This window comes from Salmo salar, chromosome 26 (genome assembly GCF_965601325.2).
Source record: "Salmo salar chromosome 26, fSalSal1, whole genome shotgun sequence".
NCBI lineage: Eukaryota > Metazoa > Chordata > Actinopteri > Salmoniformes > Salmonidae > Salmo > Salmo salar.
This window is the reverse complement of record NC_138316.1, coordinates 49,738,729-49,750,198: the sequence shown is the minus strand read 5'-3', so window position 1 is coordinate 49,750,198 and position 11,470 is coordinate 49,738,729. Positions and strand designations below refer to the sequence as shown.

General features: G+C 44.7%; 1 protein-coding gene across 1 annotated transcript; it reads left to right on the top strand.

The window, feature by feature from the left end:
* Nucleotides 1-8,027: 8,027 nt before the first annotated feature.
* On the top strand, nt 8,028-11,215 carry LOC106587992 (beta-1,3-galactosyltransferase 1). The gene is made up of 3 exons (XM_082969821.1): nt 8,028-8,321; nt 9,558-10,779; nt 10,848-11,215. The coding sequence occupies exons 1-3, from the start codon at nt 8,287-8,289 to the stop codon at nt 10,890-10,892; spliced, it is 1,302 nt and encodes a 433-aa protein (XP_082825947.1). The 5' UTR covers nt 8,028-8,286; the 3' UTR covers nt 10,893-11,215.
* The last annotated feature ends 255 nt before the right edge of the window (nt 11,216-11,470 follow it).

Sequence of the window (11,470 nt, the reverse complement as noted above, 5' to 3'; positions counted from 1 at the left end):
AGGAACTCTGCGTAGAAGGCCAGCATCCCGGAGTCGCCTCTTCACTGTTGATGTCAGTAAGTATTTCACTGTTAGTCGACACCTGTTGTTTACAAAGCATGTTACAAATAACATTTGATTTGAACTCTGTTGTTGCTAGTGCCATGTTCTTATTAACTGAGCCACGTATAGGACCAGTACAATACATAAGTACAATACAGTACTGTAAAATACAAAACACAATTACAATACAGATGGAAGATGTATGATGTATGATTGTGTCATGAAATGTGTTTAAAAGTCATGGAGAAGTCATGGAAAATGTGTATGAACCCTTAACAATGATTAATCAGAGGTCTCTACAGCACAATGTAATTTGTGTATTTCGGTGAACATAGTCTAATGGACCGACTTGGAAAAAGACAGCTGCTGCACTTCTTTCATCCCAAGTCAAGCAGTGAACAAACCTGTATTTCAAGTTGCAACCTATTTCTTTATTTCAAGTTGCAACCTATTTCTTTAACACTCAACTTCCCTTTCCCCTTTCGTTAACCTGAATGAATAAATAACATAAATACAAGCTACAGTTGTTGTTTTTTCTCCTTTGGTGCTATTTCACAAGTATGTGGCGAATTTGAAAACCTTTTAGTGCAAAACTCCAAAATAGTAACATTGTACAGATGAAGGATCTTAATTTGATCACTCTTTTATTGCTAAGAATTTTCCTGCACAGCAGGAAATGCAAACTTAAAGTGTATTTGAGTTTTAAAAAGGCTTCTAAAGTTTGTAATTTTCACTTTTAAAGGTCAAACTTGATTTGCCCTGACAAAAAAATAGTCAGGGCAACCACCCCTACAAAAATACACATGAATTATAATTCACAGTTCCTCTTGCTGCAGGATTATGTTCCTGCTGTAGCAAAGTGTGTCAAATTAAGATCCTACATCTGATCGCAGACAGTCTATCATGTTTTAAGGTATGACCCAGGTGCAGACACTTTTGAAGAAACAAAAGTTTAATCATCAAACAGGTGCAGGCAAATTAAAAAGGCAGGCAGAGGTCAATAATCCAGAGAGGGTGTAAGGTACAGGACAGCAGGTGGGCTCAGGGTCAGGTCAGACAGAGGTTGGTAATCCAGAGTAGTTGGGCAACGGTACAGGACGACAGGCAGGCTCAGGGTCAGGGTCAGGGCAGGCAGAACGGTCAGAACCGGGAAACTAGAAAACAGGTGCAAGGAACAGACGGGAGCACTGAAACAAAACACTGGTAGGTTCTACGAACAAAACGAACTGGCAACAGACAAACAGAAAACACAGGTATAAATACACAGGGGATAATGGGGAAGATGGGCAACACATGGAGGGGGTGGAGACAATCACAAAGACAGGTGAAACAGATCAGGGCGTGACACAGTCTTACATTCAAAACCTTTCATTGTGCATTCATTTTGTTTGTAGACATCTTTCACCACACAACTTTTTATGCTAAATATAAGTTTACTGTGAAATATAATAATCACCAAAACACAACATAATGATATCTTCTCAGTTGTGTTCTTTTAACAACCAGTTAAAAAAAATATATTTTGTTACATTACAGCCTTATTCTTAAACAGATTAAATAAGAAATGTTCCTCATCAATCTACACACAATACCCCATAATGACATCACAATACCCCATAATGACATCACAATACCCAATAATGACATCACAATACCCCATAATGACATCACAATACCCCATAATGACATCACAATACCCCATACTGACAAAGCGAAAACAGGTTTTTAGAAGAAAAAAAACAGAAATACCTTATTTACATAAGTATTCAGACCCTTTGCTATGAGACTCAAAATTGAGCTCAGGTGCATCCTGTTTCCAATTATCAATTTTAGAATATGAAATGAATCAGAGAGGTGCGGGGGGCTGCCTTAATCGACATCCACGTCTTCGGGCGCCCGGGGAACAATGGGTTAAACTGCCTTGCTCAGGGGCAGAACGACAGATTGTTACCTTGTCAGCTCGGGGATTCGATCCAGCAACCTTACGGTTACATTTGGGGCACTACCTTAGAGAAGATAAGTGAATGACCTGTTACTGTAGATCGGATCCAAACCCTCACTAATCCTGCTGTACTTCAGGACAGGATGGGATCGAATTACAGGGGTGGAACGAATCAAGGCGGGGAAAACCCCAAGAGACAATGTGTAACTGGAACCCTAGGGAACAGGTGTATTCTGCTGAGAGAGCCTGGTCAAAAGTAGAACTGTGTGTCTGTAATAGCATTTTGGATGCAGCCTGTATTGCACTGATTAGTTGTGATTCATGGTAATTGTAGCCCATATGTTAGACACTACTATTGTTTACTGGTTAGTTGTGATTCATGGTAATTGTAGTCCATATGTTAGACACTACTATTGTTTACTGGTTAGTTGTGATTCATGGTAATTGTAGTCCATATGTTAGACACTACTATTGTTTACTGGTTAGTTGTGATTCATGGTAATTGTAGTCCATATGTTAGACACTACTATTGTTTACTGGTTAGTTGTGATTCATGGTAATTGTAGTCCATATGTTAGACACTACTATTGTTTACTGGTTAGTTGTGATTCATGGTAATTGTAGTCCATATGTTAGACACTACTATTGTTTACTGGTTAGTTGTGATTCATGGTAATTGTAGTCCATATGTTAGACACTACTATTGTTTACTGGTTAGTTGTGATTCATGGTAATTGTAGTCCATATGTTAGACACTACTATTGTTTACTGGTTAGTTGTGATTCATGGTAATTGTAGTCCATATGTTAGACACTACTATTGTTTACTGGTTAGTTGTGATTCATGGTAATTGTAGCCTGTATGTTTACTGGTTAGTTGTGATTCATGGTAATTGTAGTCTGTATGTTAGACATTACTATTGTTTACCTAGTCTTCACTTATCAGTATACATTAAAATGACACAATTTATAAAGATCAGGGTGTCCCAGTGTTATCTCTTTCTTTTGTCAGAGTTGTATTACAAAATAGGAAAAGCACTGTCACATTTGATTTAGCTTGTTGCAGGTGTGTGGGAATAATTCAATGATGTCTTGAAGGAATATAAAAAGCTGAACACTGCTCTTTCACTTTCTGCATCCCTCTTTCCTCTCTCCTCTACCAGTCAGGAGACCCCTCCCTTCCTCTCTCCTCACCCAGTCAGGAGACCCCTCCCTTCCTCTCTCCTCACCCAGTCAGGAGACCCCTCCCTTCCTCTCTCCTCTACCAGTCAGGAGACCCCTCCCTTCCTCTCTCCTCTACCAGTCAGGAGACCCCTCCCTTCCTCTCTCCTCTACCAGTCAGGAGACCCCTCCCTTCCTCTCTCCTCACCCAGTCAGGAGACCCCTCCCTTCCTCTCTCCTCTACCAGTCAGGAGGCCCCTCCCTTCCTTTCCTCACCCAGTCAGGAGACCCCTCCCTTCCTCTCTCCTCTACCAGTCAGGAGACCCCTCCCTTCCTCTCTCCTCTACCAGTCAGGAGACCCCTCCCTTCCTCTCTCCTCACCCAGTCAGGAGACCCCTCCCTTCCTCTCTCCTCACCCAGTCAGGAGACCCCTCCCTTCCTCTCTCCTCACCCAGTCAGGAGGCCCCTCCCTTCCTTTCCTCACCCAGTCAGGAGACCCCTCCCTTCCTCTCTCCTCACCCAGTCAGGAGACCCCTCCCTTCCTCTCTCCTCACCCAGTCAGGAGACCCCTCCCTTCCTCTCTCCTCACCCAGTCAGGAGACCCCTCCCTTCCTCTCTCCTCTACCAGTCAGGAGACCCCTCCCTTCCTCTCTCCTCACCCAGTCAGGAGACCCCTCCCTTCCTCTCTCCTCTACCAGTCAGGAGACCCCTCCCTTCCTCTCTCCTCACCCAGTCAGGAGACCCCTCCCTTCCTCTCTCCTCTACCAGTCAGGAGACCCCTCCCTTCCTCTCTCCTCACCCAGTCAGGAGACCCCTCCCTTCCTCTCTCCTCACCCAGTCAGGAGACCCCTCCCTTCCTCTCTCCTCTACCAGTCAGGAGACCCCTCCCTTCCTCTCTCCTCACCCAGTCAGGAGACCCCTCCCTTCCTCTCTCCTCACCCAGTCAGGAGACCCCTCCCTTCCTCTCTCCTCACCCAGTCAGGAGACCCCTCCCTTCCTCTCTCCTCACCCAGTCAGGAGACCCCTCCCTTCCTCTCTCCTCTACCAGTCAGGAGACCCCTCCCTTCCTCTCTCCTCTACCAGTCAGGAGACCCCTCCCTTCCTCTCTCCTCACCCAGTCAGGAGACCCCTCCCTTCCTCTCTCCTCTACCAGTGAGGAGACTCCTCCCTTCCTCTCTCCTCACCCAGTCAGGAGACCCCTCCCTTCCTCTCTCCTCTACCAGTCAGGAGACTCCTCCCTTCCTCTCTCCTCACCCAGTCAGGAGACCCCTCCCTTCCTCTCTCCTCTACCAGTCAGGAGACTCCTCCCTTCCTCTCTCCTCATACAGGCTACAGTTACCTGTTTCATAGAACGTTCCAGTCTAAAGAACTGTAATACCAAAGGAGTACGTAGCCTAGACTCTAGACAGATACATTAATGATAGTATTAGTAGAAAAAGGGCTCCCCAAAACTGTTTTTCCTGCAACAGTGGTAACTTGATCAGAAGAGGTGAAAGCAGCCCAATCTGATGAGGAAAGTATTCAGCTAAACTGTTTTAGAACTGGAATAAATGTGTTAACAAGGACTCACACAATTCCAGTCAAACTAGAAGATTGTTAGAAATACTGTATCCTACTATGACTATATCAACCCAACTCCATGTGTTGCCACTATCATGTATCCTACCATGACTATATCAACCCAACTCCATGTGTTGCCACTATCATGTGTTTGTCAGTGCCCAACCGAATCCTTGGGACGTCCCTACGCTAAACCCTTACCTTAACCTTAACCTTAACCATAACCCTTACCTAACCCTAACCTAACCCTAACCTTAACTCTTACCTTAACTATTTTACATTTCAAATTCAATGAGATAAGGACATCCCAAGGATCCCAGATAGCAAAGACCATCATGTATCCCTGTGTTGTTTTTTTTAATACATTTTTGACCCGCGACCCCCAAAAAGGAGTGGTACAACCCGCCACCCCCAAAAAGGAGTGGTACAACCCGCCACCCCCAAAAAGGAGTGGTACAACCTGCGACCCCCAAAAAGGAGTGGTACAACCTGCCACCCCCAAAAAGGAGTGGTACAACCTGCCACCCCCAAAAAGGAGTGGTACAACCTGCCACCCCCAAAAAGGAGTGGTACAACCTGCCACCCCCAAAAAGGAGTGGTACAACCTGCCACCCCCAAAAAGGAGTGGTACAACCTGCGACCCCCAAAAAGGAGTGGTACAACCTGCCACCCCCAAAAAGGAGTGGTACAACCCACCACCCCCAAAAAGGAGTGGTACAACCCACCACCCCCAAAAAGGAGTGGTACAACCCACCACCCCCAAAAAGGAGTGGTACAACCCACCACCCCCAAAAAGGAGTGGTACAACCCGCCACCCCCAAAAAGGAGTGGTACCACCCGCCACCCCCAAAAAGGAGTGGTACAACCCACCACCCCCAAAAAGGAGTGGTACAAAACTTGAGCCCCCCCCATGCACATGTACGTGTGCAGAAAATTACTGCCCAAATGGAGCCTGTCATTACAGCCATAAACAGTGATGCATATTCAAAACTCAAGATAGGCTACGGAAATAAACTGCGTTTTAAACCTGTATTTGGAACTGAAAGTCATTCATGTCAGCAGCCAATATCAACTAGTGATATATCATGCAGTGGCGCAGGACGAAAATTGATTTTGGTCGGGCCTGACGAAATTTGGAGAGGGAGGGAATTCATTCTGATTGGGTGGGCCTGGCTCCCAAGTGGGTGGGCCTATGCCCTCACAGGCACACCCATGGCTGCGCCCCTGATATCATGTCACTTCTCTGGAGTCCAGAGCAGGCTACATCATACTGACTACTTGTAGTAGAGGTTGCAGGATTGTACAGAAAGCATGTTCTGTCTGCCCTCCACCATCACCTTAGAGGGCAGCCTACCAGCAGAGTGCTCATGTTCTGTCTGCCCTCTACCATCACCTTAGAGGGCAGCCTGCCAGCAGAGTGCTCATGTTCTGTCTGCCCTCCACCATCACCTTAGAGGGCAGCCTGCCAGCAGAGTGCTCATGTTCTGTCTGCCCTCTACCATCACCTTAGAGGGCAGCCTGCCAGCAGAGTGCTCATGTTCTGTCTGCCCTCTACCATCACCTTAGAGGGCAGCCTGCCAGCAGAGTGCTCATGTTCTGTCTGCCCTCTACCATCACCTTAGAGGGCAGCCTGCCAGCAGAGTGCTCATGTTCTGTCTGCCCTCTACCATCACCTTAGAGGGCAGCCTGCCAGCAGAGTGCTCATGTTCTGTCTGCCCTCTACCATCACCTTAGAGGGCAGCCTGCCAGCAGAGTGCTCATGTTCTGTCTGCCCTCTACCATCACCTTAGAGGGCAGCCTGCCAGCAGAGTGCTCATGTTCTGTCTGCCCTCTACCATCACCTTAGAGGGCAGCCTGCCAGCAGAGTGCTCATGTTCTGTCTGCCCTCTACCATCACCTTAGAGGGCAGCCTGCCAGCAGAGTGCTCATGTTCTGTCTGCCCTCTACCATCACCTTAGAGGGCAGCCTGCCAGCAGAGTGCTCATGGACTGGAAGGGTAAAGGGGCATCTGCTCTGATCCTGCCTGATTAATAATATGTTAGTATGTTTCTCTCGCTCTCTACAAAGTAATGGGTAATTTCTCTCGTACTTAAAATAGTTACCAGAAAATACAATGTATATATTATAAAGTGCTGCCTATGAGGGTATAGAATACTTTGAATCCTTCTGAAAACAGAACTGCACTTGAGTTGTTCGCTATCAACTTAGCAACACTTTCCAACACACACACACACACACACACACACACACACACACACACACACACACACACACACACACACACACACACACACACACACACACACACACACACACACACCCTTTAAGAGGAAATATGAGACAAGGTCTCCAGTTACAGTGAAAAACGAGATGAAGGTGTGGCCTTCCAGCAGGTAGAGACCAGGGCACCATGGTTACCTAGAAGGATTTACATGTCCCCACGACAATAGTGGCGAGCTCTAGAGACAATACCATTGTTACAACACAGTAGGACGCTATAGAGACGGGCAGCTTGGGTACTAGTGGAATGGAATAAACAAAACTAACCCCTCAAACTACTTCCTGGAAAACATGTTTTTTTGTGTCTGACGTCCCACTGGTTAACATGTGAAGCATACACACCTCAGACATTGAATATTCGGAGAAGTGCTGAGAGAATAGATAACCAATCTGAAAAGAGTATGCCAGTATCATCAAAACAGATCTTTCTATACAGTACCAGTCAAAAGTTTGGACACACCTACTCATTCAATGGTTTTTCTTTATTTTTGTACTATTTTCTACATTGTAGAATAATAGTGAAGATGTTAAAACTATGAAATAACACATATGGAATCCTGTAGTAACCAAAAAAGTGTGAAACAAATCAAAATATATTTTAGATTCTTCAAAGTAGCCACCCTTTGCCTTGATGACAGCTTTGCACACTGTTGGCATTCTCTCAACCAGCTTCATGAGGTAGTCACCTGGAATGCATTTCAATTAACAGGTGTGCCTTGTAAAAAGTTAATTTGTGGAATTTCTTTCCTTCTTAATGCGTTTGAGCCAATCAGTTGTGTTGTGACAAGGTAGGGGTGGTATACAGAAGATAACCCTATTTGGTAAAAGACCAAGGGTGTAGGGAGCCTTGTCCTCTATAGGGAGTAGGGAGCCTTGTCCTCTATAGGGAGTAGGGAGCCTTGTCCTCTATAGGGAGTAGGGAGCCTTGTCCTCTATAGGGAGTAGGGAGCCTTGTCCTCTATATAGGGAGTAGGGAGCCTTGTCCTCTATAGGGAGTAGGGAGCCAGTTAAGCCACACCCTAACTAGTTGCACATTCACCTTAACCCAGGTGGGAACGGTTTTCCTTGTCATTTAGTCCAGGAGAGTTAACAAACCGGAAATACTGGTGGAGCAGAAGCAACCTTTGGCCACGGCTGCCTTCTACCATTACATGTAGTTGTATGATACAACATGAATTGACTGAGGTTTGGACTACCTAAACCTACCTGCCTACCTGCCTGCATGAGTATGACACAACAAGAGTTGACCGAGGTGGGATTACCTAAACCTGGAAGCCATCCCCAGCTAGATAGATATCCAACATGGTGGAAGATGGCACTAAGAAAGGCGGAAGAAGGTAGGTGTATTTATGTTTTGTCCCATCTATTTTTTTTACTGTAGTTTGATGTATTCAAACTCAAAGTATTGAAACAGTCATACTGAAGGAATTCTATAGAACGGCATTGTACCCATGGAACACAGGTGTTTTAACAGTAACTTAATAAAAAAAAAAGGAAAAGTTTTAACAGTAACTTAATAAAAAAAAAAGAATGTCTTAAGTTCACATGTAGGAGGTTGCTTGGTTCTCAATGCTCAGCTCAGGTACAGACAAGGAAGGAAGCTGTTCTGCTTTTTATTTTAACCTCAAACTAATTATCATTCCACGAGTTAAAATGCACCGTTGTTGACAATTGAGTCCCATTGAGACCAATATGTCTTTTACAAGGAACCTCTACATACCAGGCGGCAATGAATCACATATTATTTTAGAACAATCGAAGGAGAAGAAGGATATTAGGATTGTGAACATTAGAATTTACAATACATCCCTGCTCTAGAAATAAATACAAGATAAATGTTACACTGTCAAACTACTATATAGCTACATGGACATTTTCATACCAACATTTATAAACCAGCCTTGACTGCACTATAGCACCCTATTCCCTACATAGTGCACTACTTTTGACCAGAGTCCTATGCGAGGAAGGGATGGTCTCGTTACATTCCTCTTTCCAAACAAATGTCAAATCAAAGGATTCTGTATTTATTTATTTAACCTTTATTTAACAAGGCAAGTCAGACAAGCACATGAATCAAAGTATGTATGAATATGTAGATATGTCACTAATATAATGTATATACAGTATGAATATGTAGATATGTCACTAATGTAATGCATATACTGCATGAATATGTAGCTATGTCACTAATATAATGCATATACTGCATGAATATGTAGCTATGTCACTAATATAATGTATATACTGCATGAATATGTAGATATGCCACTAATGTAATGTATATACTGCATGAATATGTAGATATGTCACTAATATAATGTATATACAGTATGAATATGTAGATATGTCACTATTATAAGGTACATACGGTACATATAAGTGTATTACTATGTACTACCTTCTAATTACTTGTTATTTTTTATTTGACTTGATTATTATTGATCTGGATTATTGCCCTGCTATGTTGAGGCAGCAAGCACACAGACATTTCACTGAACCTTTTATACCTGCTGGAAACTGTACGTGGCAAATAAAATGTGATTTCTGTTTCTCTCCCTCTCTCCTCCCAGTAAAGAGATGGCGGAAGGCAGGAGATACTGCGGGTGGTCACGTTTCCGTTGCCGTTTCCTCATCCTGCTCCTCATAGCAACGGTCTTCTTCTACTTCGGCGATCGGTCAGTAGAGTGGGTCCCTTCACTAGACAGGGCCTCAAAATGGTGGGCAGAATTCCGTGGTGGTTCAGCTAGCAGATCTGGTTCTACCAAGACCAGTAGCGAAGTAGTTTCTCTCAACTCCACTGATTTGACCATAGACGCTCATGAAACTGCATCTGCCAATTCAACAGATCATCAGACTTCACTTATCAACTCTACTCAACAGGCCATCAAACTCAACCCAACACATAATGAAACTAGTTCCATCACGTCTGCACTGACCATCATCACTAATCTGATCACAGAGGTCAAGGCAGATCTGGCCACTCCTCCTCCGTATGTGTCCCCAGGACCATACCATGTAGAATACCCATCAGAGTACATCTTCATCCTGGATGAGCCAGACAAATGCCGGGAGCAGAACCCCTTCCTGGTTCTGATGGTGCCAGTGGCGCCCTATAACATGGAGGCTCGTGAGGCCGTCCGCAGTACTTGGGGCAGTGAGAGGCAAGTACTGGGCAAAGAGGTCCGTCTGTTCTTCCTGCTGGGACTGCCCAGTGGAGAGGAGACAGAGCAGCTCCAGGAGAATGTGCTGCAGGAGAGCAAAGAGCACCAGGATCTGCTGCAGAGTGACTTCATAGACAGCTACAAAAACCTGACCATCAAGACCATGGTGATGATGGAGTGGCTGAGCTCTCGCTGCCCCTACGCCTCCTACGCCATGAAGATCGACTCAGACATGTTCCTCAACGTGAACACCTTGGTCAACATGCTGCTTCACGCTCCAACGCAGAACTACATGACTGGACTAGTGGCCCGATGGGCCGCCGTTCTAAGAGACCCTAACTCCAAATGGTACCTTCCAATGGAGGTGTTTCCTGAACCAGTATATCCACCTTATGCTCTGGGCCTGGGCTATGTCTTCACCTTAGACCTCCCCAGGAAGCTGGTGGAGGCATCCAGGCATGTTAAAGCCGTCTACATAGAGGATGTGTATCTGGGACTGTGTATGAGACACCTGGGCATCTGGCCTACTGACCCCCCCAGTGGAAACCTCTTCCAGGTTTCCCCTGTGGCTTATGACCGCTGCACCTACTCACGACTGATAGCCACCACCACATACAGTATCACTCACCAGGTCAATGCATGGACAGACCTACACAAACCTGGTCCTACCTGCTGATCCCATACAGTATCACTCACCAGGTCAATGCATGGAAAGACCTACACAAACCTGGTCCTACCTGCTGATCCCATACACTAACATACTGACTGATGTACCCCCTTGTTTTTTGTTCTTGCCAACGATGTAAATCTGGTGAATTTGTAATGGATTTCCACTTTGATTAAAACGTTTAATGATCATGATGATGTTACTGAATTTGGATTAGACACACTTCCAGTCTTATATCCTTTGTGGTGCTGGGAGTTACTGCCCCCTTCAAAAAATCTACATTGAAGAACAAGTTATTGTACTGAAATGTGCAGAGGTACAATTGTGTGTGTGTGTGTGTGTGTGTGTGTGTGTTATTTTTCTACTTTATTTGAATAAAAAAAATTATTTCACGGCTTAACTGTACATAATGAGTAATTTACTATTTGAGTAGTTCTCTTATTATTGTTGTAACAATCTATCCATGCTCATAGTTATGTATGGTCAGTAGAAGGTTTACAAGATTATATGGTTTATGTTTATAAGGCATATCAATTAGTTTCTTGAGAAGCTAGCCAGGGGACCAGCGCTGGTTTAGTTCTGGGTTTAGAGATTATTTAAATGATAATGCCCAAGGATATATTGGCACAGGTGTTGTTAGGCCCGAGACAAAGTC